The 27,974-nt window shown below is 45.2% G+C and overlaps 1 protein-coding gene and 1 pseudogene across 4 annotated transcripts; one reads left to right on the top strand and one right to left on the bottom strand.

The window, feature by feature from the left end:
- The first annotated feature begins 147 nt into the window (after window positions 1-147).
- ZNF346 (zinc finger protein 346) lies at window positions 148-27,974 on the top strand. 3 transcript variants are annotated; one of them, XM_082622712.1, is made up of 7 exons: window positions 148-350; window positions 10,376-10,479; window positions 11,039-11,131; window positions 12,886-13,030; window positions 17,082-17,267; window positions 23,862-23,955; window positions 26,524-27,974. In XM_082622712.1, the coding sequence occupies exons 1-7, from the start codon at window positions 176-178 to the stop codon at window positions 26,609-26,611; spliced, it is 885 nt and encodes a 294-aa protein (XP_082478838.1). In that variant the 5' UTR covers window positions 148-175; the 3' UTR covers window positions 26,612-27,974. The 3 variants fall into 3 exon arrangements, with proteins under 3 accessions (XP_082478838.1, XP_082478836.1, XP_082478837.1); XM_082622710.1 differs by having other exon boundaries at window positions 17,034-17,267; XM_082622711.1 differs by lacking the exon at window positions 23,862-23,955 and having other exon boundaries at window positions 17,034-17,267.
- Window positions 7,923-9,565, bottom strand: LOC309804982 (phosphoglycerate kinase 1-like; annotated as a pseudogene). Its single transcript has one exon. The product of its transcript is annotated as a phosphoglycerate kinase 1-like (transcript).

Raw genomic sequence — 27,974 nt, 5'->3', positions numbered from 1 at the left:
GCTCCGAGGTCCCAGCAGCGTCGACGAAAAAGAACAGCCAGGGCCAGAACCGCAACGCAGCCTGCAGTACTCAAACCTCGCGAGATTTGTTGGCCGGGCAAAGCCATCCTCCCACCCACATCTCGCGAGACCAAGGTTCATGAGCGGCTATAGCCGGTTAGGGATTGTGGGGAAGATGGAGTATTCAGCGTTGGGCACCGCGGAGGCCGAGGACAGCGGCGCGGCCCGGCCGTACAACAACTCGGAAGAGCGGGAGGGCCGGGAATCCGACGGGCTGCGCTTCGACCGCGAGAGGGCGCGCCGCCTCTGGGAAGCAGTGTCCGGGGCCCAACCAGTGGGGAGGGAGGAAGGTGAGTCCGGGGACTTCAGAGGCAGGAAGAGACTCGCCCGCCTGCTCCTTTCGCGGAGAGTGGCGGAAGCGCGGGGCGGGGACGCGGACCAGCCCCCGGGTCTACGGTCACACCCTCTGGCGCCCGGCCCGCCCCCTTGCGTTATGCGCCCCGGGACTCCCTGACTCCTGCACCTCACCAAGACCCGGGCGCCTTGTACCGGCTCCCCTGAAAATCCAGGCTGTGTGCCACAAGAAGCGCGCGCAAATGGTCAAGGGCCTTCTCACGCTTTGGCCGCGTGGTTCTTTACCCCGCCTTCCTCACCCGCGAGAGCTTACTTCTGCCTAAACTTGGGACTGGAATCCTCCGGGCGTGCCGTCCACGCCGTTTCGGAGACCCTTAGTCTTCCCCGCCAGCCTCGTAACCTCTTCACTATCCCAGTCTCCAGGTTCCCCCACCCCTAGTGTCTCTTGCCTCCCTTCTCTCATGCCCCACACTTCCGAGGGCTCTAGAGGGCCTTCTCCATACCTCAGTGTTCCTCCTGAACTTGGAGACTGAGCCCTGGCTTACCCCTGTTTCTTGGTGTCACCTGTCTCCACCACTTGAATCGCTTTTCTAATATGGGGGCCAGGAGCCCGAGAGCCTGGCCGGGTATACTATGGCTCCAGCTTGTTGTATCCCACGCTTGACCCAAGGTTGTGGAGAACAGGATATACAAGTCCGTCTAGGGGGGCACTTCTGGGCTGAAGCGTCCCAGGTTCTGCACTTGACCTAGCCCTGGGTAAAATGGAAATAGAAAGAGGAGAATGGAAAGAGCTGCTCTGACCCCGTTTTGTGACCCCCTTCACAGTCCTTAGCAGAGCTAGCTGCTTAACTCTAACCCAGAAGTACACAAACTGGGCTTTTGTGCTAATCCTGTCAGGTTATCTGCAGGGAAATAGATTTCTCTAAAGGTTTGTTTGCTTGCTGAGCAGACTAATCTTGGAAAGTTAATATGTTGCTTGTGAACTGATTGTCCTGGGATAAAATGGAATTTTTGACCACATCCAAGGAAGATATGTTTAAATTTGGGGTGGTATACATACCTATACCCTGGTGTATACTTCTCCAATTTAAAAACGAGTCTAGTCTGACTCCTAAATAAGAGGCTCCTATCCCCCTCACCCTCATACTTTCAAACTTGTCTGGCACAAAGTTGCCTCTCCACCCTCCACCACCCGCAATTTTTCTTTCATTAATTTGACCAACATTCACTGACGCCTGCTCTGTTCCCAGGATTGGCTGGGCATCAGAGCTACAGAGTTGAGAATAATACTGTCCTTGCCCTGGAGGGGCTTGTAGTCTAATCCAGGAAGCAGACACCAAGACAGTTGCAGTATAATGTAGTGGGTTCAGTAAAGTGAGAAGTCTAAGAGTTGAGGGTACACAAAGAGGAAGCGACCTTTGTCCTCGGGGGATAGGGAAGGCATGCCCTGGACATTGAAGCAGAGAACACAGCAGCTGTGCTCTGGGAAGTGAACTGTTTATGTGTGTATGAATGCCCACAGTCATTTAGAACCCAGTTCATTTCCCTGCTCTCCTCACTTTGTCCAATAATTTATTTGAGGTCTAGGTAGATACCTATAACACCAAGTCCTACTCACCTTGGTTTTTTATTTTCTCTTAGTTATAATTTTTGTTTTCTCATTGAGTTATAATTTACATACCATAAAATTCACCCATTGTAACTGTAAAATTCAATTAATTGTAGTAAAAGTATAAAGTTGTATAGCCCTAGTCCAGTTTAGAATATTTCCATCACTCCAATTTGTGCTCCTTTACATTAAATCCCCACTCTTACCTCCTGCCCTTGGCAACCCACTAATCTGTTTTCTGTCTCTATAAATTTGCCTTTTCTGGACCTTTCAGTAAATGGAATCCTATACTATATAGTCTTTTTCATTGGCTTCTCTCACTCAGCATGTTTTTGAGGTTCAGCCAAATTGTAGTGTGTATTAATACGTCATTCCTTTTTATTGCTAAATAGAATTCCATTGTATAAATCTTGCTTTTTTAATTCTCTAATAATCTCTGCCTTTATTTTATTTTATTTTATTTTATTTTATTTTATTTTTTGCCGTATGCGGGCCTCTCACTGTTGTGGCCTCTCCCGTTGCGGAGCACAGGCTCTGGACGCACAGGCTTAGCGGCCATGGCTCACAGGCCCAGCCGCTCCGTGGCACGTGGGATCTTCCCGGACCGGGGCACGAACCCATGTCCCCTGCATCGGCAGGCGGACTCTCAACCACTGCGCCACCAGGGAAACCCAGTCTCTGCCTTTTGAGTGGGTTGTTTAAACTATTGACATTTAAATTAGTTGTTGATATGGCTAGACTTACTGTCCCTACTTCGTGACCCTATGAAAATCAGCCCTCTATGTCACATTCTAGATCTCTCAGCCTCTGCCCCATACCTCTTCTCATTGTCTACAATATGGATACAAAATAAATCCTGCCAATCAGATGCCTTCTCGTAAGATTTGGAAGGCAGAAATGCAGTGAAGATCATACTTCTACAGCTATTGTTACTGTCAAGAAAGGTCGTGGAACAATAAGATCTTCTTACATCAGTGTTCCAGCATCCATTCTCCAGCTTCATATGTTAAGAGGCATGTTCAATGACAATGAAAGCTTCTTACTTCCAGCAAGGCTGCAGTGGAGGCCTGAGATTATAGCTCACCTGTTGGAACAGTTATGCATTGTTCCCAGAGACATTTCTGGAAGGCTCAACCTAGTACCTTCAGCCTTTCCAATAATTTTCTAAGCACCTAATTTCCTGTATCAAACCTGTCCCCTCTGGTAATTGGTAATTGGATTAGAGTTGTATGTGGATATCTGGGAAGCAGGGATTCACATTCAGGCCACCTTCTCAGAATTCTGATAATTCATATAAGTTCTTTTTCCCTCTGTGGACCTTAGCTTCCTCCAATCTCATGAACCTCTCACAGATTTTGTGAGTCAGGAATTCAAGAAAGGGTTGGCTGGACAGTTCTGACTCAAGGTCTCTTATGCAGTTGCAGTCAGGTAGTGGCTAGAGCTGAAACGGCAGTGGGATGGAACTTCTGGAGGCTGGCCGGGCATCTCTTTTTTCACATAGTCTCAAGAGTCTCTCCATGTGATTTCATGCATGGAATAATTAAGGCTTCCTCACAGCTTAGAAGAAAATCACTTACATGGTAGCTGAAGACTTTAAGAGCAAATATTCCCAATTTGGTTCTTTTTTATAATTTCTGTCTTCCATGTGTCTATATGTTGCTCAGTAGTCAGCCAGTGATTCAGTAAATACCTGGAGACAGTAAAGGCCTCGGTTGGATCTGTAGGTAGGTAGGAAAGTATATTCAAAGTTCAGGCCATTTTAAAGTCAGCCCTGGCTTTTACTTTCTGTCAGGGCCTTTTGCATCTCTTCTGTGCATGTGTACAACCTCAGAGTTGGCCAGGAGTATGTGGCTAACTTGGGCCCTTTTAGGTCCCCACTGCCACACAGTTTCAACCACAAACATGACACAGCAAAGGCTATAGTAGAGCCTTTGGCCTTTCCTCCTCACCTACCTCTGAGCCATCACTTCCACCAACATTATCACTAGGTAGGGGCGTTGCCCACCACTCCAAATCAATTTCCTCTTCCACAGGGAAGCTATTGGTTCTCACATCCTACCTCTTCCTGGTAGAACCTCTGCACTGACTGAGTGTGGGAGGGGATGAGAGCAGTCCCAGATTCCCGCTCTTCTCACCCGAAGTTCAGCAGATGTACAAAGCATAAGTGCTTCCCCAATTGTTAAGTGCCTTTGGTCAATTTCCAGGGTACTGAAGGGATTGTTTTTGTCAGTTTTGTCCAGTGTTTTAGTTGCCTTGGGTGAAGAGGATATCCTCACTCTGCTATAGCCAAAGTCCCACCTCATACTCATTTTATATTCAACTTCACTTCTTCTGCCTGACTTCTGAATTTAGAGGGTCCAAGACTCAGTCCAGGAGTCTCAATTTGTATCCCCAGCTCTGACCTTTCCCTCAAGCTCTAGGCCTGAATCTCTAGCTGACTACTTGATATCTCTACCCATGTATGTGATAGACCACTCATGTTTAATATAGCCAAAGCAGAAGTCTTTAATTTCTCCTCCAAGGCTGTCTTCCTCCAGTTCTCATCTGTTAGTTGCTCAAATTCAAAACCTAGGAGTTATCCTTGAATGCTGTCCTACTTCACCCCCTACATCCAATCAAAGAAATTGGATGTCAGATCTACTTCCAGAACATAATTCCAAATCCATCCACTTTTCTCATCTCCATTGACAACCTGCCTAGTCCAAATTTCTGTCATCTATTGCCTAGAAGACTGCAACAGCCTTTTCCCTGTTCTTCCTGTTTCCATTCCTATTCCCATATAATCTGCTGACACAACGAACAGACTAATCTTTTCAAAACATAAGCCATATCTTGTCACCTCTCATTGCACTAAGAATAAAATCTGTAGTTCATACCATGGTTTATGAGGCCTCATACTCATTCCACATGATCTGGTAGACCTCAAGCTCTCTCCAACTTTATTTCCTACCACTATTCTCTCATTCACCATACTGTATCCACACTGTCCTTCTCTTCATTCCTTGCATATGCCAAACTCATCCCTGCCTCAGAGACTTGACACTGTCTCAGGCTGGAACAGTTTCCCCCAGACCTTCTTGTGGCTAATGCTTCCCTAGCATGGTCTTCACTGACTATACAGCCCCATCATTCTCTACCACTTTGTTTGCTTGTTCTCATAATATTTCTCACTCTCTGTCACTATCTTGCTTATTTATTTACTTTGTCCTCTCTGTTATTTGTTGACATGACCCCAGCACTAAACCCATTGCTGGCACGTAGAAGGCATTCTGAATACATAATTGTGAACTGTGTGAGTGTATTCTCTGAGGCCAAAGAGGTGTATTTCATTTATTCAGCAGGTATTCACCAAGCCCCTCCTGTGGGTTAGGGATTTTATTTTTAATTTATTTTATTGAAGTACAGTTGATTTACAATGTGTTAATTTTTGCTGTGTAGCAAAGTGATTCAGTTTCATATATATACATACATATACATGTATATTCTTTTTCATATTCTTTTCCATTATGGTTTATCACAGTATATTAAATATACTTCCCTGTGCTATACAGGAGGACCTTGTTGTTTAATCCATTCTATATATGATAGTTTGCATCTACTAATCCCAAACTCCCAATCCATCCCTCTCCCACCTCCCCCTTGGCAACGATGAGTCTGTTCTCTATGTCTGTGAGTCTGTTTCTGTTTTGTAGATAAGTTCATTTGTGTCATATGTTAGATTCCACATATAAGTAATATATGGTATTTGTCTTTCTCTTTCTGACTTCACTTAGTATGATAATCTCTAGGTCCATCCGTGTTGCTGCAAATTACATTATTTCATTCTTTTTTATGGCTGAGTAGTATTCCATTGTATATATGTACCACATCTTCTTTATCCATTCATCTATCAATGAACATTTAGGTTGTTTCCATGTCATGGCTATTGTGAATAGTGCTGCTATGAACATAAGGGTGCATGTATCTTTTTGAATTATAGTTTTGGCTGGATATATGCCCAAGAGTGGGATTGCTGGATCATATGGCAACTCTATTTTTAGTTTTTTGAGGAACCTCCGTACTGTTTTCCACAGTGGCTGCACCAATTTACATTCCCACCAACAGCATAGGAGGGTTCCCTTTTCACCATACTGTCTCCAGCATTTGTTATTTGTAGACTTTTTAATGATGGCCATTCTGGGTCAGGCATTTTATTAGATACTGGGTATACAAAGTCATAAGTGACATGGTCCTTGCCCTGTTTAGTCTTTGGGAGTCAGATTCTGAATATCCTTGAAAGGAAACCCCATCTCCTTTAATAAAACAAAATCCATCATCTCCAGGCGAGGAGAGAATGGCTGGATCCTGACTCCTGGGTAGCATTTTCCCTTTATGGGCTTTGCATTCTGAGGAGCCTCTCACCCTCCCTTTAAAAAGCTCTGGCCCAGATGTGTTCACAGACCCACTTATGTTGGTTTCTCTGAGCACGGCTGAGGCAGCCACAGTCTTTCACAAAAATTTACCAAACACTGTAGGAGAAAAATAGGGCAATAAACAAAAGACCCTCAGGGTCAGAAATATAGCCAGACAACAGCCCTTCTTCCTAAAAGGGCTGGCATAAATAAATAAGCTTTATATCTTGTGGAGTAGGGAGAGACACCTTAAAAGTTCCCCACCAAGAACCTCCCTCCAGAGAATCTTGCCCGCTTTTTGGTCCAGAGTAGAAGATAAAACACATGAATTTGCCGTCCCCTCACGGTTTTCTAGATTCTACCCCTGCCTCAGATTGTCGATGTCATGATAGAACTCATGCCTTGAGTGAGATTTTACTCCCTCCTCAAAAGTAAAGCTTTGGGGGCTTCCCTGGTGGCGCAGTGGTTGAGAGTCAGCCTGCCAATGCAGGGGACACGGGTTCGTGCCCCGGTCCAGGAGGATCCCACATGCCGCGGAGCGGCTGGGCCCCTGAGCCATGGCTTCTGAGCCTGCACTTCCGGACCCTGTGCTCCGCAACGGGAGAGGCCACGAGAGTGAGAGGCCTGCATACCACAAAAAAAAAAAAGTAAAGCTTTGTTTTCCAGGCCCAACAATTAAGCACAGGTTAATACTATAGTTTCCTATGGTGTGGAACTTGTGTGACACATTAGGTAACTTTTTTTTTGGCTGCATTGGGTCTTCGTTGCTGTGAGCAGGCTTTCTCTAGTTGTGGCGGGTGGTGGCTACTCTTCATTGCAGCGCACGGGCTTCTCACTGCGGTGATTTCTCTTGTTGCGCAACACAGGCTCTAGGCATGCAGGCTTCAGTAGTTGTGGCTCGTGGGCTCAGTAGTTGGGGTGCACGGACTTAGTTGCTCTGCGGCATGTGGGGTCTTCCTGGACCAGGGCTCGAACCCGTGTCCCGTGCACTGACAGGTGGATTCTTAACCACTGCGCCACCAGGGAAGTCCCTTCTCACTGTTCTTGATCTGATTTTGAAATATATAAAATTACCTAATGGACTTCCCGGGTAGTGCAGTGGTTAAGAATCCGCCTGCCAGTGCACGGGACACGGGTTCGAGCACTGGTCCAGGAAGATCCCACATGCCGCAGAGCAACTAAGCCCGTGCACCCCAACTACTGAGCCTGTGCTCTAGAGCCCATGAGCCACAACTTCTGAGTCCGCACGCCACAACTACTGAAGCCTGTGCACCTAGAGCCCGTGCTCTGCAACAAGAGAAGCCACCGCAATGAAAAACCTGTGCACTGCAACGAAGAGTAGCCCCCGCCTCTGCAACTAGAGAAACCCCACACACAACAAAGACCCAACACAGCCAAAAATAAATTAATTAATTAATTTTTAAAAAAAGAAAAGAACAGTGAGAAAATTATTCTCTTTTCACGTCTTTCAATTCTTCTGACTCTGTCTGGGAAGTCGTCTCAGTTGGGTGCTGCAGTGTCTTAACACCTCTCCTCACAGTTGCCACTCTCTCTCTCTTTATTTTTTTTTTCTAGTTTCGATGGATATTTTTATTATTTATTTAATAGATCACCAACTTCTTCTCGCTCCCTACCAACAATTGGAATTTCATTTTGTTTCCATGCTGAGTGGTGAAACAATGACAAAGCTAATCAGAATAAGCTACTTCATGAAGAGAACTAAGCTAATACAGCTCACTTTCTTTTGACAGGCATAATATAAATATATGCACTCTAGAATGCACAATGGTTTAGTCTCTAAGAAATTCAAATAGGATCTTGAAGAATGTAGGCAAATCCAGGGTGCAGTAAATGTGAGCTGAGATGCCATACAACTGTTTAAGGGTTCCTGGCGCTACATCTCTTGGCCACTAGCCAAATCTTGACATGGGGGAAGATATTAGCTAATGCCAAGTGGAGATGCAGAAAGTGCTAAGTTGACTTAGGGGCTATGCACAGGAACCAAAAGGCAGGAAAGTACTAAACATTTCTGAGAGCATCCACCCCAGGAAGCACTTTACCTTCCAGGAGCTCTAAACTGGCACCACCCCCAGTGCTCACATGTCTGCCTTTATCCTCCGTGTTCCATTTGGCACAGCAAGTAGCAGTGTCTCCACCGCCTATGATGGTGATGCAGCCCCTGGAAGTGGCTTTTACCACCTCATCCATGAGGGCTTTGGTTCCTTGGGCAAAAGCTTCCCATTCAAATACGGCCACAGGTCCATTCCACACGATCTGCTTAGCCTGAGCATCAACCTCAGCATACTCCTTGCTGGTCTCAGGACCACAGTCCAAGCGCATCCAGCCAGCTGGTATGCCAGAGGCCACAGTGGCTTGGCCAGTCTTGGCATTCTCATCAAACTTATCAGCAGTGACAAAGCCAACAGGCAAGGTAATCTTCACACCATTCTTCTCAGCTTTGGACATCAGGTCTTTGACAGTCTTGGATCCCAAACAGAGAAGTGCCAACCTCCATGTTGTTGAGCACCTTAAGGAAGGTAAAGGCATATTATTGATCAGCTGGATCTTGTCCGTAACTTTAGCTCCACCCAGGATGGCCAGGAAGGGTCGCTCTGGGCTCTCCAAGGCCTTGCCAAGTAGTTCAGCTCCTTCTTCATCAAAAAATCTCTAGCCTTCTTTGGCAGATTTACTCCCACCATGGAGCTGTGGGCTTGGTGAGCAGCGCCAAAAGCATCATTGACATACACATCCCCTAGCTTGGAAAGCGAAGCTCGGAAGGCTTCTGTTTTGGCTGTCTCAGCTTTAACCTTGTTCCCAGAAGCATCTTTTCCCTTCCCGTCTTCCTCCACATGAAAGCGAAGGTTCTCCAGCAGGATGACAGACCCAGCAGCTAGGTGAGCACAAGCTTTCTAGTCCTTCAAGAACAAAACGTCCTTGCCCAGCAGAGATTTGAGTTCTACAGCAACTGGCTGCAAGGAGTACTTGTCAGGCATGGGGACACCATCCGTCTGGCCCAGATGGCTCATAAGAACCACGGACTTGGCTCCAACGTCCAAGCAGAATTTGATGCTTGGAACGGCAGCCTTGAACCTCTGGTTGGTTGTTATCTCGTTGTTCTTCCTAGGAACATTGAAGTCCACTCTCATGATGACCTGCTTCCCCTTCACGTCCAGCTTGTCCAGAGTCAGCTTGTTAGAAAGTGACATGTTGGCAATTCGTGGCAACAAGAGGCCGGGGGAAGAGACCGGGGCAGTGACAGCAGCAGAGGCTGCGTTTGCCCCTCTCGTAATGTTCCTTTTAGAGAGAACTGCGAGCCTCTCACGCCAGCATCTGGCTAGAATTGTTCCATTTTTATCGTATTTATTTTTATTGGTATTTACTTAAGTTTATTATTTAAAGATTCCTTTTTAAAAGCATTTACTTAGTAAAGAAAGTTGGCATAGGGACTTCCCTGACAGTCCAGTGGCTAAGACTGCACGCTTCCACTGCAGGGGGCATGGGTTCCATCCCTGGTCGGGGAACTAAGATCCCACATGCCATGTGGCACAGCCCAAAATAAATAAATAAATAATAATCATCATTTAGAAAGAAGACAGAAAGTTGGCGTACATAAAAGTATAAAGTGGGCTTCCCTGGTAGCGCAGTGGTTGAGAGTCCGCCTGCCGATACAGGAGACACGGGTTCGTGCCACAGTCCGGGAGGATCCCACATGCCGCGGAGCGGCTGGGCCCATGAGCCATGGCCGCCAAGCTTGCGCGTCCGGAGCCTCCGTAACGGGAGAGGCCACAACAGTGAGAGGCACGCGTACCGCCAAAAAAAAAAAAAGTGTAAAGTAAGTTACACGTGAGGTGGCACGAGAATATAACATGATTCATGAAAGCAGTAGGGGAGGGGTGGCTGAGGTTTGCCAATTTAATAGTATGGCATTCCATTACTCAGTTCCTGCGTTTGAGGCAGGGTTCAAAGACAGTGCTGTTGAGGCAGGTTTTTAACTCAAAGATTTTTATTTTCCTCTCTGTAGTGGAACACATGATCCAGAAGAACCAGTGTCTCTTCACCAACACCCAGTGTAAGGTTTGCTGCGCCTTGCTAATTTCTGAGTCCCAGAAGCTGGCACACTACCAGGTATGCCCTTGTACCTTTAGTACTGCTTTATTTTTCCAGACCCAGTGTCAAACCCCCACTTCTCCCTGGCTTGTGCAGTGAATTCCTTTTTAGCCACCCAGGTGTTTCCTCCATGCATGCTGGCTGTGACTTGAAGATTGACCTAATTTTTCTGAGTCTCATCTCTTCCATCCAAATCAGGATCATTATACTTATATGTTCCCATGCAGCTTGGTACAGTAGAAAGTACATGCTTTGGCTCTAAATAGACCTGTGTTTGAATCACATCTCTGCTACTCATCTTGGGCAAGAAACCTCACTATCTTCAGCCTCAGTTTCCTCATCTGTAAGATTGAGATGATGATAATTTTCTCATAAATTATTGTGAAGATTAGATTTGACAGCATTTAAGTACTTTATACAGAGTAGGAACTCAATAAACTAGGTTTCTTCCCCCACCCTCTCCTCCTCAAAAGGGTCTGTGAGGATGAATCAGATGAAAATCTAGTAAGTGTTTTTGAGTGCCTTAGATATGAAATGGCATTTAGCTATCTTTGATCTTTTTCCTGGGTTCTTGCAGAGCAAAAAACATGCCAACAAAGTGAAGAGATACCTAGCAATCCATGGAATGGAGACATTAAAGGGGGACACGAAGAAGCTAGACTCAGATCAGGTAATACAGCTGCCATGTTGAGACTGCTCACTTCCTGATGAAGCCAGCAGGCAGGTTGGTGTGGTGGAAAGAACATGGGCTTTGAGTCAGACTGACTTGGCTTCAAATCCTGGCCCTGTCGTGTGATTTGGGCAAGTCTTATTACTTCTCTGAGCCTTGATTTCATCCTCTATAATAATGAGGATGCTAATGTCAACTACCTTTCAGGATTTTTCCAAACTAAAATGAAGGCAGGTTTATTAAAACACCCAACACAGAGCCTGGCACATAGTAGGCGCTCAGTAAATGGAGCCATTGTCAGCGATTTGTTAGAGTAGGACAGCTGTCCATTCCCTACTCAAGAAGAGAAAGTGAAAGAAAGCCAGGTTGCTTGCTTTCTTGAGATCTGGGGGAAAGAGCTGAGTTCAATACTTGAATATTTGGAATAAACAAGTGGATTAAACACTTTTCCAGCATGTTTGCTTTTTGCCTTAGAAATACTGTGAGAATTATGCTGAAACAACCCCAGTCCCTGAGGTGTACCGTTATTTTTGTTCCATAGCAGGCTGTGCAAATGTCATGCATGAAAAGTCAGCAGACTAGGGCCCAATACTAGCTCTACAACTTAACTGGTTGGGTGACTTTGGACAAGTCACTTAACCTCTCTGTACCTCACCCATAAAATGGAGATAATAGTTCCTACCTCTTAAGGGTATTGTGAGGTAAAATTCCAATTCCTAGTGGATGCTCAGTGAGTAAGAGCTTACACTACAAACTGTGCCTCCCTGTCATAGGGACCACAGATTTGGAAGGGCCTTGCTGATCCCTTCTCCAAATTCACTGGCTCATCCCCTGGTTGCCCTTCTTGTGATTTAGAATCCAGAAAGACAAGATCACCTCTGTGACTCTGGGCAAGTCACTTCACCTCTCTATATCTCTGATCCTTCTACTCAGTGGCCCAGTAGTTCTAATGAGATCATGGGCCCCTCCCCATCCAACAAAGAATTATCCAGCCCAAAATGTCAATAGTACCAAGGTTGAAAAATGCTATATTAGAATGAATACTGTATTCAGAAATCAGACGTAAGAGAGAGGCTGGGAACTCTTAATATAGACTTGAAGTACATTGTTTTCTAGCCTAATCATAATCATGAAATAAAACCCAATGATCTGCTTGTTCATCAAACCCTGAACATCTGCTGTGTGCCAGACTCCAGCAGAGTGCTAAGGATAGGAAACAAAGATGAATCCAACAGTCTTTGCCCAAATGTTGCACTTTAGTTCACAGAAAAGTCTCCTAAGCTGTGACACTGTCAGTTTAGGGTGACAAGCAAGTGGTATGATAGAGGTCTATTTAATGCACTCCAGGAGTACAGAGGAAGAACAAGATTAGTTCTTCCTTACTGGAATAATCACACAAAGTGGCTTGATAATTGTTTACTGAGTAATTTTCTTGCGTAAAAGTCTCTCAGAAGAGGTAATATTTAATCTGGGCCTTGAAGGCTAAGCAGACATATGCCAGGCAGTAAAGAAAGGAAGATCATTCTAGGCAGCAAGAATGGCCCAAGTAAAACAAGGAAGTAGCAGAGAACAAAATGGGGAATGGTGAGTAGAGCATGGGATGAAGTAGCTGGAAAAGAATCCGGAAAGGTAGGTTGGGGTTAGTGTATGAAGGGGGCCTTGAATGCTCATTCTCCTATGGGCAGTGGGGAACCAGTGAAGATTTTCTGGCCGGGCAGTGGCATGATCAGACCTGTGTTCTTTCTCCTAACCAGAAGAGCAGCAGAAGCAAAGACAAGAACCAGTGCTGCCCCATCTGTAACATGACCTTTTCCTCCCCTGTCGTGGCCCAGTCGCACTACCTGGGGAAGACCCACGCAAAGAACTTAAAGCTGAAGCAGCAATCCACTAAGGTGGAGGGTACTGGTTTTCCTGAGTGGTGCTATGTATCGGGACCCCTCCCGTCCTCAAGGCACCAATGCCAGGTGCTCCCAGAAATGCTCACTGGGGCCACAGACTTGAAGAGGTTGAACTGCTTTTGAGAGCCCTTAAAAATATCAGAGTAGACCCAGCTTCAATGAAATGCATCCTCGGAGTTGTACTCACCTAACCTCCCTTTCTTTGGTTACATCAGTTTTTCTCTATAGAAGCTTCTTAGCCCTGAGCTTTTGTCCTTAAAAATCATTATAAGTCAGGAGTGCCGAAGTCCTCCAGGCTATGCACACCAGGAGAGCATTCTATCTCCTGCCTCTCTCACTTAGATTTTTCCCTCCTAGCATCCACCTGCCCTGTTGCCATGCATTCCAAGTTAAAAGCTAAATCCTTGTCTTTTTCGTGTGCTCAGGTTATGCCCTGCTCACTTTAATCCTCAAAGCTGCCTGTTCTCCTCAAGACAGGGACTTGCCTTTCGAAGCTGAATACTTCAGCGCTGCCACTACTGCCCAGCAAACTGTATTTGCAACTGCCATGAATTCATTCCCAGTGCAGTGACTTCTAAAATAGCCCCCTTTATCTTGTCACCACTGGGGCTCAGCCTTCACTTTCATCTCATTAACTCATGACTTTCTGGGATTTTAAACCTCTGCTAACTGCAGTTAGTCAAAACTGAAAATTCTTTGATCTTTATTTTATTTTTTTCTTGGTAATTTTTGCTTCTGTCTTTATTTTGGACCAAGAAGTAGACTATACTATCTATACTTGTCCTTTTTTGAATTGCTGTATTATAAAAACAAGACAGTGATGTTTTGGAAGACTTTGATGATAGGGTAAAAAAATCACTCATAATTATACTCTCTTATCACACCCAAATCTAGTATTCCTGCTATGAAACAAGAGATAAAGTCATGGATGCCCAAGTTTAAATCCTGCCACTGCTATTTACCAGCTGTATGACTGAACTTCTTCGTGCCTGAGTTTTCTCACCTATAAAATGTTGATAATACTACTTCATAAGTTTTGAGGATGAAATAAGGTATACAAGGAACCTAGGATGTAATGAATGCTCAGTAAAGGACAGTTCTCTTTTTTTTTGGCCAAGTGGCCTGCAGGATCTTAGTTCCCTGACCAGGGATTGAACCCGGGCCCCAGTCGTGAAAGTGCCAAGTCCTAATCACTGGACTGCCAGGGAATTCCCCACGGTTCCTATTGTTAGTATTATCACCATCATCAAGATAGCCAGTGAATGGAATCCGCGCATAAAGTGCAGAAGTTGATCAGGCATCCACCACCTGGAGCATGTCACTGGCCTTGCTTGTGGTTTGTTCATCATTAAGTTATACTAGTACTAATTGCTTTTGTTTAAATTCAGTGTTGGTACCGTTTATGGTACCAAAAAGATTAAACATTAGACCAAGGGAAATTAGCTTAAGAACAGAACTTTATATGGTCACTTATCTTTAGGTTTATATGAGCTTAACTTTCTATAAATGGGAAAATTCCCTGGGATATGCCCGGTCCAGAGATTCCACATTCAAGGGTTTATGTTTTGTATTTACTTTTGGCCCTTGCCACATAACAGGTATGTTTTTATATAGTTATCATCATAGTGCATGCACCATTTGTATCCTGCTTTAACTTTTAATTTTGTAGTTTAAGCACATTTCCTTGTTATTACATGAGTTTATAACTATATTTCTGAAATTAAACATTTTTCTAATGTAAAAGTAATACAAGCCTGTTGTAGAAAATATGGAAAATATAGATAAATGGAAAGAAAAATACTCATAATTTTACCATTCAAAGATAACCACTGTTAACATTTTGGAGTACTGTTTCTCCTATAATCTTTTGTTATGTGTATGTGTGTATATCTGTGCGTATATGTGTTTTATGTATGTCTAGATTATATACATAAACATAAAATACTTTAACCTTATTGTTTTTATAAAAACAACGCATACTCATTATTGTTATTTCTAGTTCAAACAATGCAAAAGGTACAAAGAGGAAAGTAAAATACCACCCAAATCCTGCCACCAAGAGAGAAACACTGTTAATATGTTGGTAACATTTCAAAATACCAGTATACACACATAGATTGCACGTTATGTCTTTTAATAATGACATGATCATATCATGTGTATAATTTTCTTTTATGCTCTTTTCAGTTAATATAACATTTGTATTTCCCCATGTTATTAAAAACTTTTTCATAAACATTTTTAATGACAGTATCCCATCACAGCACATTTATTTAACCAGTCCTCTAATGGTGAACATTTACGTTTTCCCCCTCTCCTTTATTAATGTTTGTAAATAACACTACAGCAAACATTCCTGTAGAATTCTCTTTCCATATTTCAAGTTGTTTCCTGAGAGAAGACTCCTGTAGCTCTCATTTTTACTGGATGTCCATTAAGTGGTTCCTCCAACTTTACTTAACCATTCACCTCTGATGCTTCTCTTCAGTATCTTTTAAAGAAAGACCCTATGTTTCAGTGATCATGATTATTTCTTTTCTGACATCAAGAATCTACATTCATTGTAGAAAAGTTGGAAAAGACTGAAAAGCACACTTTTACTCAATGCTTTTGGTCTTTTTTCCACACATCACCAGTATGGTTTTTGTTGTTTTACAGAACCGAGGACATAAGAACCAGTTTGCTGTATAACCTACTTTTTTTTCTTTTTTTTTTTTTAACTCAACACCACATACTGAATATTTTCTCATATTATTGAATATTCTACAACATGTACCTTACTTTTCCAGTGACTTGCTGAAACAATGGCTAAGGAAAATCAAATAGCCAGGGAAATTGAGATTTCCTATACTGGAAAACCATTGTGAGAAAAGCCAGCAAGTTTCTTCTGGCTTGTTGAAAATCCTCAAAACTTCCCCCATTGAAGTGGTACAGAGATGAAAGAACATCTGTCTGTGAGTGCTGCTGAGCCCCACCTCTCCTCCACCATTGGTGGGGGTTCTAGACCACATTTTTAAAGCAGTGGTTACTAGATTGACACCATTCCAGCCACGGGGACTCATGAGTGAGTCATGACATCCACTTTATAAAGCAGCAGTGCAGCCTGCAGTCAGCATCAGGACATTTGTTGGCCCACGGGAGGCTTACATATATGCCCATACCAGGCTCTGATTAACTGAATTCATGGACCACAGCCAGGGATGTTTTCTGAAGGTGAACGCATGGACTGTAGCCTTCAGGTCTCCCTGCCACACTCTGGCAGCCTGGCATAGAGGAGAGGGCATGGTCTTTAGGGTCACACAGACCTATATTCACTCATTAGCTGGGTGATCTTGGGTAAGTCATTTCACCCATCTGAGCCTCGGTTTTTCTCTGTCTTGTGGCAAAATGACACCTACCTCATGGCATAGTTCTGAGGACCAAAAGAGAAAATATATATACAAATCTCATAACTAAATGTCAATGTCATCCTCCGCTCCCCCACTCAGCCTAGAAGGCAGTGTAGCCTAAAAGGCCCCCCTAGTACAGTGCCTTTTCTAAATGACCCTCCAGGCCCTCAGGCCCTCAGTTTCTACATCTGTGCATTGACTTCCACATCTATAACTGGGGTACTTTGAGGATGGGAGTAAAACACCCAAACTTCTTGTCCCATTTGCTGTGAAGTTCTGGGGAATTCTGAGGGATGAGAAGATTGCAAGCATGTACATCTCTAATCTGTTGTAATTTGTCAACTTGATAGCAGAAGTGCAGATCCCTCTCGGAATATAAGAAAATCAGGATTCATGTGCCTGAAGTAGTTAAAGCTGCCGAACAAAGTAGGCGGTCTTTGGGCTCCCCATATCTTCTCAATTAGAGAAGATTTTCACTGTGTGATTCACGCAGGCAGTGCCACACCTGCAGGTGTGATTAACTAGTGACCAAACCTTTCTTTGCATTCAGCATACGCGAAAGCCTGGCACCTTCTGGGTTTTTTCATTGTTTCTGTTTGAACTCTCTCACCGCAGCTCTGTCGAAACGCCTTACAAACCCTTTCCTTGTGGCCTCCACCTTAGCCTTGCACCAGAATAGAGAGATGATAGACCCAGACAAGTTCTGCAGCCTCTGCCACGCGACTTTCAATGACCCTGTCATGGCTCAGCAACATTATATGGGCAAGAAACACAGGAAACAGGAGACCAAGCTCAAACTTATGGCACACTACGGGCGGCTGGCCGACCCCGCTGTCACTGACTCATCAGGTAAGGGGCCCAGCTCACACCCAGAGCTGGATCGGGGCTTGACTGCTGGGGTTCCCTGGACCACCGAGGCTATGCTTTTCCTCCTTAGGTCTTCTGAAGCAGGCATTGCAAACTCAAATGCCTGCAGAGGCTGGACAGGAAATTTCAATATGTGAAAGAGCCAGGAGGGGATATGATTAGCTGAGGGTATGTGCCTCTCCTAGACAGCTCCAGCCAGTTGTTACCATATCTTTCAGTTTTTCAAAAGAATCTAGAAGCCAGATTTGAATAAGAATTCTCCTGATTTTTAAATGTGCAACTAAATTTTTAAAAGCGTAAACCCTATGTGAGTCAAACCTGCCTGCAAGCCAGATTTGGGGCAAGGGCCACCAATCTGCAACCTCTGATTTAAACTCCCTGTCATCCACATTTCTTGTGTGAAGGCCTCAGCAGCCTCTGCCAGATTTTATAATGTCCTCAGAATCCCTCGTCTCCCAGCAGCTAAGGCCCACCTGTGTCCCTGGGATAGAGTGGTGAAGGAGACCACTCTGACTCAGAACATTAGCTACTGCCCTGACCTCCAGATACCAGTCAGCATCACAGGAGTGAGCATTCATAAAAAGTTAGGAGCCCTTCCCATCACAGTAACTACTCACAGCCTATAGTAAGGGTGGGGAGGGGGAGGTTATTATTTTCTCTTTCAGTCAGCAAATATTTATTGAAAACCTGCTGCATTCCCTCATTGGGGTATAGTAGTGACCAAATCTGATACAGTCTCTGTCTTGTGGAGCCTACTTAAGCATTGGTGTGAGTCCCCAGGGCTTCTTCCCCAGGCCATGGAGATGCAGCACCAGACAGACAGCACCATGGCATCCAGGTGCAAGGAAGCTCTTGCTCAGAGCCATCTGTGCTCTTCCCACAATCCTGGAGAGGTGGACACCCAGATGCCATAGATGTTCCAGACCACATATGGGCAAGGGGAACGATCATGCCTCTCTAACAACCCCCCAAGCCCCAAAGCACCATACAGCACAGGCCGTCCTTGGGCAATACTGCCTGATGAGAAAGGTACAAAGTGGTGGCTATGCAGCAAGGGAGAGATTCCTTTAGCAGGGTGCCAAGGATTGCCTTTCCAATGCCTTTGAAAGACCCTCTTTTAGAAACCTCTTCAAAATCAGAAAGGAATGACTAATATTTATTTACTGGTCCTACATATAGGTAGTGCCTTTCCCTTTAACAGGATCAATCCCATATGCTGAGGCATCTGGAAACTTCAGAACCAAGCTCCTCAGAGCCCTGCTTCACGACATAGCATCCAGCTAGCACAACCCAGTGTTCTCCTGCAGCTAACCCTCTTTTGCTCCAGTTCCTGCCCCAGCTTTACTCGGTCCTGCCCTGGTCATTCCCTCATTATCTCTTTTCCACTGGCAGGACTGAGGCACTGCAGTGTTTCAGGCTGCTAATCTTAACTTGTATCCATTCTTTACTTTTATCTCAAACCAGAGCCTCCTTCTTGTATTTACCCTTCTCCATTTGTCTAAGCTAAATTACCATATTTCATCCTAGAACTGTATCCTGGATCCTTGTTTCTGGCTTAAATCATTTGACTTCATTACAGATCAACTAAATTCTTTCATGAAAATCTAGGTGGGGGGAAGGGGTATCACATCCCACTTTGATATTAATATATACATTATAATTTGATCCCCACAACATTCCTATAAAGTAATTGTGATTTTCCCACTTTACAAATAAAGAAGATGAGACTCAGAGTGACTTGCTCAGGTCATACAGCTGATATGACCTGATGTTAATAAGTGACAGCGTCAGTAGGGGTCTGTAGCTCTGTCTGGTTCCAAAATGTACACTCCTTCTCCCTGCCTTCAGCTCTGAGTGTACTTGGCTGTAGGCTCTCCGAGTCCAGGTTGTCAGCAGAGACACTGAGCTCTCTCTGACCCCCTTCTTACAGAGGTGGGATGTTGACCTAGGGTATGCAAGCAGTGACTTCTGCTGACAGGGGTTCTGCCCTAGCAAAGGATTTAGGTTGTTAGCAGCTTGGCTCTTCCCTGCTGGCTTCAGTCGACCCTTGTTCATTCGTTCTTTCAGACAGTCAGTCATCCTGCACTTACCAATGTCTGCTGTAGTCCAGGCCTTAGGCTCACATTTAATTACCTGACTTAATCCACACAACAACTCTTTTGTGCACATTTGATTATCCCCATTTCACAAATGAGGACATTAGGATCAGAGAGATGAAATGATTTGTTCTGGGTCCCACACTAGGCTGTGGCAGCCAGCATTGAAACCCAAGTCAGGTTCTGTGTTAGGTCCAGAGAATAGTTTCCATGAGGCTCCTGGCAAGTGTCTCATGACAAGTATGGGTCAAATGTGAGATGTATCTGGTCCAGAGTATCCAGATCTCTCCCACCAGGGGTGGATGCAGCATCTACCAAGCAGATTAAACAAGACGTGGAGTTTGCTTTATACTCCAGGCTCACATTTCTCTCATTCACTCAAGAATGTCAAAACTAAAACCTGCATATCATTCAGGTAGCCAAACCCTTCCAGCCGCCAGAGCTCTCAGCATCCCCTCTGGGTTACATAAACAAGACAGGTATTGTCCATATTCTTGTGGAGCCTAGAGTCTAGCAGAGAAAACAGGCATTGAGCAATGAACTACAAGTGTGGCAAGCTTTAGAAAAGGAAACAAACAGGATGCTATGAAGATAACTTAAGATGGGGGACCAGGGACAACAGAGATAGTGTGGGGCAACATGCTGCTGGGGAGATGAGCAAGTATCTAGTCATGGCATTGTGGGTCATGTTAGAGATTTGGACCTTTATCCTAAGAGCATTGGGAAGCTATTCACAGCTTCAGCATTATTAGATCATTCTAGTTACAAAGTGGAGAATGGCTTGCAATTAGGGAGGAAGGGTCGTGGAGAGAGACCAGCAGTGAGACTACTGCAATAATTCATAGTGGAGAATATGGGAGGCTGGACTAAGATAGCAGTGGTAGAGGTAGACAGGAGTAGATGGATTCAAGAGGTAGGTAGGAAGTAGAATTGGCCATCCAGTGTGGGAGATGAAGGAAAGGGAACAGTTAAGGATGGTGCCCAGGTTTAGTCTGAAGCCATTAGGTGGATAACCAGGTTTTGGCAGCTTGAGTTTAAGATGCCCACAAGATATCAAAGTAGAGATGTTCAAGAGGCAGTTGGATATATAGGTCTAGGCCTAAACGAGAGGTCTGGGTTAGAGATATTGCCATTTTGGTAGGTCAGAAACTGTTAAATATTGGTAGTTTCATATGTTTTAAACTAATAAGTGGTCATTGAAGTCAGAGAAATGAAAGAGATCCCTTAGAGTTTAGAGAGAAAGGAGCAAAGCATCTAAGATTGAGCCCCCTGAAAATTCTGGCACATGCTACAAACATGGATGAACCTTGAGGACATTCTGCACAGTGAAATAAGCCAGTCACAAAAAGACAAATCCTGTATGATTTCATTTGTATGAGATATCAAGAGTAATCAGACTCATAGAAACAGAAAGAATGTGGTTGCCAGGGATTAGGGGGAGGGAGAAATGGGGAGTCTAATGGGTGTAGGTTTTTAATTTTGCAAAATGACAAAGTTCTGGAGATTGGTTACACGACAATGTGAAAATACTTAACACGATGAAAACAAATTTCTCTAACCCAGAACTGTCCTTTACAATTACTGAATTGTACACTTAAAATGGATTAGATGGTAAATTTTCTGTTATTTGTATTTTACCACAATTTAAAATAATAAAAAGAAATTTAAATAGAGAAAGAAAGAAAACCAAGATTGAGCCCTCCAGAACTGCCAGTATTAAATGGTGGAGGTCAAACATGAGACAGCAAAAGAAACTGAGAAGGAGCCACCAGAGAAGAAAAATCAAGAGTGCGGCATGCTGAAAGCCAAGGACAGGGAGACTTTGAAGAAGGAAGGAGTCACCAGTTCTGTCAGGTGCTGTTGAGAGGTCAAATATGAAGAGGCCACATAAGCATTCATTTTGTCCATTAAATTTAGATACAGGGAAGCCTCCATTGGCCTCGGAAAGAGGGTGCGTGTGTGTGTGTGTGTGTGTGTGTGTGTGTGTGTGTGTGTGTGTAAGGGGATAGGTTGCAAAGTAATTGAGAGACAAGGAAATGGAGAAGCAGTTGTAGACAGGGCTTTCAAAAGTCTTGGCAGTAAAAGGGAGGAGATACAGGTACTTTTCCAAATAAACCAGATGTTTAAAAATCAACTCTAGTGACTTATACTTTATAAAATCACAGGGGTAAACCAGAATATCAAACATGTAAAATGAAAATGGATGAGTGTGGGTACTGGACAAAGCTGGTATTTTAGAAGCACCAATGAATTATTCACTTGCCCCAAATGATGATTTGAATCTAGCTTACAGATCAGTAAACTGTGTGCTGAGATATACCTCGCATAGGAGAGTCCGGAGACCTGTGGTGCAGAGGGGAAAATGGGAGCTTCACAGCCCAGAGGGCAAATCCCAGCTCTGACCCCAGGTCAACCACTTAACCTCCCTGAGCCTGTTTCCTGCTCTGAAAAATGGAGCTAATCACCTATCTTGCAGCACTGTTGTAAGAATCCAAGGGCATAAGTATCCAGAATTTTGGCATGGTGCTTGGTGCTTAATAGATGATAAGAGTGGGCTGTTGTAATCTGGGCATCAGTGACCCTTAACCATTGGTGGTTGTCACCCCCACACCAGCTTCAGGTTCAGCTCTGGACTTTGTGGGGAGGGTGATCCTGCTAGTCCATTATGCATCTTTTCCCTGTTAGTATTGAGCCATTAATTCTGGCCTACAGTGTCTAAAAAAAGACCTGAATTCTGATTGCAGTAATTTTCCCCTTAAATGCTTTAAAGGGACGTGTCTTCCAGGACATACCTGAAGATACAAGAGAAACAGATGTAGCCGGGAACGTCTGCTAGCGTATTGGATTAGAGGAGATCGTTGGTGTTCTCAGTAGCTGCAGCTGCCATGGAAGGCTGGTTAAAAGATACTCTCCACCTCTTTGCCAGCATCACTCATGGAACTCGTAAGAGTGATGATAAGCCAAAAGTTCACATTTATTGGATACTTACTATGTGCCAGTTGCTTTTATTTGAATCATTACAATAACCTTATGAGGTTGATACTAGTATTAACCTCATTTTATAGGTAAGGGACCTAAGTCTCAGAGAAGCCCCACTTTTACAAATGAGGAAACCAAATCCCAGAGAGATTAAGTAACTGGCCTGTGATCCTACAAGTAAGAAATGATAGAGCTGGGATTTGAACCTAGATCTTACTCCAGATCTGTGAGACTTAGGATGGCAGATGATTCAAAAGGTGTCAGAGGGGGGCTTCCCTGGTGGCGCAGTGGTTAGGAATCTGCCTGCTAATGCAGGGGACATGGGTTCAAGCCCTGGCCGGGGAGGATCCTACATGCCGCAGAGCAACTAAACCCACGCGCCACAACTACTGAGCCTGCGCTCTAGAGCCCGTGAGCCACAACTGTGGAAGCCTGCGCACCTAGAGCCCACGCTCTGCAACAAGAGCAACAAAGAGTAGACCCTGCTCGCCGCAACTAGAGAAAGCCCACGTGCAGCAACAAACACCCAATGCAGCCAAAAATAAATACTTTTTTTTTTTAAAAAGGTGTCAGAGGACTCTTGAAGTCGTGTACAGTTGCCTGTCTTGCGCAGTTAGCACCTGGCATGCTGAATAAGTACAGCCTTGGCAATCAGCCAAGCCTGCTTGCCATTTACTATCTCTGTGTTCTTGGACATGTAACTGTGCCTTGTTTTCCTCATCTATAAGAGAATAATGATAATGGTTTTCACAGAATCGTTATGAGCACCAATCAAAATTATATGAAGTGCATGGCCTATATCAGGCACTTGGTAAACAATAGCTGCTTTTTATTGTAAGTATGATGGTTGTGGTATAATTGGTTTATTGTTGAGTAAAGCTGAGGATCAGAAAGGGGAAGGGATTTAGCCAAGGTCACGTGAATGCAGAGCCAGGAGTCCAGCCCCATATCTTGGTTCCTGGCCCATGCTCTCTCTGCTAGACCATGTGAAGAAAGGCCACTTTGTCACTGGAGCAGCCCTGGTAGTGAGACAGGGTGTCTGTGAGCCCCATGGTAGAGAGAGAGAGACAGATTGATTTTGCTAACAGGCCTCATAAATTACTGTTACTGCAAGCCCAAAGAGAGTGGCACCTTCCCAGAGATCTCTTAGCTAAAGGCATCCTTAATGAGGCTACTTAGCACAGTCAAGGTGGAAAAGACAGTTACACCAGATGTCACCTCTTTGTTCTAGCAATCTTTTATTTACTCAACAGACAGCTACTCTGGACCAGGCTCAGTGCTGGGACTGAGGGCACAGAAGGGAACGAGGAGGTTCCCAGCCCCAGGCATACATGTGCCCCCTGAGCATTGAGGCCACTGGGATTCTTATCAGGGCCAATCACCTAACCTCACCCCACCCATCCATCCTCAGAAGGGCATTTGCACATGCTGTCAAAAGCAGCAGTCCCCAGGTCCCTTCTTATTGGATAACTAAGCATCTTGACTTTTATGTGTGTTTCAGCCGGGAAGGGCTACGCCTGCAAGACATGTAAGATAGTGCTGAACTCCATAGAACAGTACCAAGCTCATGTCAGCGGCTTCAAACACAAGAACCAGTGAGTAATCATACTTTGAAATTCAAGAGCCTGCAGCAGGAGCTCAGGGCTTTGGAAGCAGAACAAAGCCAAGGTACTCCTTGGCTAAAAGGGAATCCTGGCAGTCTTTTCTGCCAGTCAACAGAAGCTCAATCTGGTAACAGAAAGTTCTTCTCACATCAGCTTCTCCCCAGCCTTTAGACCTGTTGGGCTGAAGGTTTTAGTAGAGAAACATAAACAATTCCCTTGGTGGTCTCCTAGATTTTTTGGCTGTTAGCAGTCTGACTAGGGAAGCTCCTCCACGCCCCCCTCACCACTGGCCTGAAGACTTAGTCTCCAGCGCCATCAATTATGTGGCAAGAGCTCCTTCTGCTGGTTATTACCTAATATGACCAGGTTCTTTCATCAACTGTTGAACACCCTCTGAGCGGTAGCCAAGACAGATCCAGTCCCTACTCTTGTAACCTAACATTCTGATGGGAGGAGACAAACAATAAGCATGTAAACAGCCAATAATTACAAATTGTGATAAGTTCTTTTAAGGGACGAGATTATCAGAGTCATCTGTTCATGATAATCTTGAAAATGACTAACATTCTTTGTTTGAGCCCCTGGTCTGTTGCAGGCCACATGCCAAGCAAATTCTCTCAGGTAATCCTCACAACAATCCTGGGAAGGAGGGGTTATTACTCTGATACAGGCAACCACCGTTCAGAGTGGTATTATGAGGCAGAGCCATACTGCACACTGAGGCTTGTCTGGCTCACAGCACGCTCCTCCAGGGCATCATGCTGACAAGGGGGTTGTGGCGCCATATGATATCAACAGGCGAGGTCCTGCCGGGGAGGGCCCACATGGTTCTGTCCCTGCATCTCAGAAGGGAACTGTGTAGTGTGGACAGTGTGCCACAGCATAACCTTCTGAGATAGGAATTATCCCCGTTTTACAGATGAGGAAACAGTTTCAGGCAGGCAAGTCTGCTGAAATGATTGCTTTGACTTTGGTGATTGGTTCTGCATTGCTTACAGAGCCGAATGAATAAAAGTGGTAGAAGTGCAGAGTGTTGGGGTCAAAATATCCTTGGTCCTCTCTGCTCTGCCTGAAGTCTCCTCTCCCACACTGCGGCTTTATTGATAGATACGTCTTTAACTGGGAGGACTCTTGAGGGTCCTCTTAGATATGGACTTGAGACAAGCCCTAGCAACCTGGCCTGCGTCTCACTCCTGTTTCAGCATACCTCCCTTGCAGCTTGGCTGGTGGCAGTTTTGTCAGATAACATGGAACCAGTCAGAGCCCTACCCTGGGACTACCCAGACTTGAAAATTCTAGTGTTGTTTACTGTTTTCTTCCTACACTTCCCAGCTGTGTGACCTTAGGTGAGTCAGTAAACCTCTTTGAGTCTCCAATTCCTTTTCTGTAAGATTATAGTACAATTTGCTGGACACCTAATTCAAGCTTATTAATTTGCACCAGCAGCTCCAAATTAGGACCCTCCACACACACTTTACAACCCAAGGAAACCGAATGTCAGGTAGATTAAGTAACTTTGCCCAAAATCTCATAGTTACTTGGAGTCAGACCCAGGATTCAAACCTCTGACTTCAAAGCCTATTCATTTTGCCCTGCCATTTCCAAATGGAGCTCATTATCCTCATCTTATGGGATGATATAAGGGTTAGAGATAATATATGTGAAGTTCTAGTCTCGATAAGGGGAGCTGTTAGAGATAAGCTTTCACTCATTCAACAAAGATTTATTGTGTATCTATTATGTGCCAAGCCCTGTTTTGAGCACTGGGGCTACAGTAGGAACCAAGACCAACGCTGTTTCCCTGGTCCTTTGGATCCCCCTCTGGTGGTAGAAGCAGATCCTAAACATCCATAAACATAGAAGACAATATCAGGTGGTGCTAGTGGGACAGTGATAGAAGAGCCACTTTACATCTCACTCCATGTGATGGGGAGAGTGGTCATTCTGTACCGTCCAGGTCATGTAGGGCCCTGTAGGCAGAATAAATGATTTGGTACAGAGGAAATACATGTGCTGCAGTACTGAATCTACCACACTTTAAAAAAGCTTACTGTGGGCTTCCCTGGTGGCGCAGTGGTTGAGAGTCCGCCTGCCGATGCGGGGGAGACCGGTTCGTGCTCCAGTCCGGGAAGATCCCACATGCCGCGGAGCGGCTGGGCCCGTGAGCCATGGCCGCTGGGCCTGCGCATCCGGAGCCTGTGCTCCGCAACGGGAGAGGCCACAACACTGAGAGGCCTGCGTACCACAAAAACAAACAAACAAACAAACAAAAAGCTTACTGTGGGCAGGTCACTTATACTTTCTGAACTTTAGTTACCTCATATGTAAAATGGTGGTGCTGGTCCCCCCTTGCAGAATTAGCATGAGAATGAAATAGGATACTAGAAGCAAGACACCCAGCCTTGTGCCTAGCATGCAGTGGCCCTCAGTAAAGGAGAGCTGCCCTGCTTATTACTCCATGCCCTGGAAGAGCTGTACTATCGTTGGAATAAGCTACCTGGAATACCATCACAACCACTACAAACTAACCCTGTGCCTTTGTTCCTTCTCAAATTACAGGTCACCAAAAACAATGGCATCACCTCTGGGCCAGATTCCCATGCAAAGGCAACCCATTCATAAAGACTCAACCACCTTGGAAAACTAGAGGTGTTTCTGTCCAGCACCCCAGGTTGAACCAGCCACGAGCCAACTTTCTGTGACTATGGTCAGCCCTTGGCTCCTTCTTCCTCCTTTCTTACACCTGGAGAATACACAGGCCTGAGGCAGGAGTGGACCACAGAGAGCGTCTGATTGGTCCAGGCGAATCCACCCTTGCTCCACCCCCTTTGGAATGGGCCCTGTAGGTCAGGATGAGGGAAGCAGAGATCTTGACAGGACTTGGGGTCTCCCAGAGTGGTAGTTTGGAGGATGACCTTTCCCCTTCCCCAGCTCCTCTGGGCTATATGTCATGAGGCCCCAGGCCTGTCTTTCCTTTACAGGTCAGTTTTGGACCAGTCTCTGCAGCTGAAGAACTGAGCTCTCCCTGGGCTCTAGGTATCTCCAGTGAAACCTGGAGCTTTCACGCCAGACCTTGGCCTAGGCAGGAAAGGGCAGATGGAAGTGGCTGCCGCATGGAAACTTGGAGTTAATATGACACTCCCTCTCCCCCAAAAGAGTGCAAGCTTTCCTGACCCTGGGATCAGATGCTGGCCAGTTGTACAGATTTCTGCCGACTGTGAAGTCTCCTCCTAGAGCAATGACACAGTCCTGGCAGAGCATTGCTATTCCTCTTACACCCCATTCTCCACAGTTCCTGAATGGTGCTAAGAATCTGCAGCAAGTGGGGACAAGCTAGAGCCGAAGGAGGCCTCAGTACCCAGTGGGATCGTGGAAACCTCCAACAGAGGCCTTTCCCCTCCTCCAAAAGAGGTGCTCTGACACAGGGTCATGTGGGAAGGTCCCCACATGCAAATTTCCTTGATGGTTCTGTACCCTTAAAAGGAAACTGCCTTGTGCCAGCCAGCTCACAGGTTAATTGCTGCCCTTCAGCCCTGCTAGCCCTCTCCTTCCCCTTGTGCAGCAGACCATCTGCCCAGGTTGCTGTGGTGCTAGTCCTCCCCCATCATCCACCAGGAGATTCTGGGGACCAAGGAGCAGGATGGGCCCCTAAGGGAAGAAGAGAGCTGGTGTAAGTTTCTGCAGTGAGGAAACAGACGTTTCCCTGACCCCACACCTAGATTTCTCTAACACTGCTGTGTTTTATGGCCTGGGACTTCACTGGGAGTGGACTTTACCTTGTAGCTTTCAAACAGGAATTCCAAGGAGAGTTACCATCTGAGGTCCCTCTTCACTGGGTCAAAGAAGCCTGCAGCTGCTCTCGTGATCTCCTCCCCACACTTCCTGTCCCTTCGCCTGTAAATGCCTTTATGTATCGTGGGGGGGGCGGTGTATGTGTGCTTACGCTCTGTCTCTTGGTCACTGATGCATCTAAATAAACAACGTCTCCAATGAGCCAGACTGCAACTTAA

This window comes from Mesoplodon mirus, assembly GCF_964341445.2.
Source record: "Mesoplodon mirus genome assembly, chromosome: 5".
NCBI classification, from domain to species: domain Eukaryota; kingdom Metazoa; phylum Chordata; class Mammalia; order Artiodactyla; family Ziphiidae; genus Mesoplodon; species Mesoplodon mirus.
This window is presented reverse-complemented; position numbering and strand designations above follow the sequence as displayed.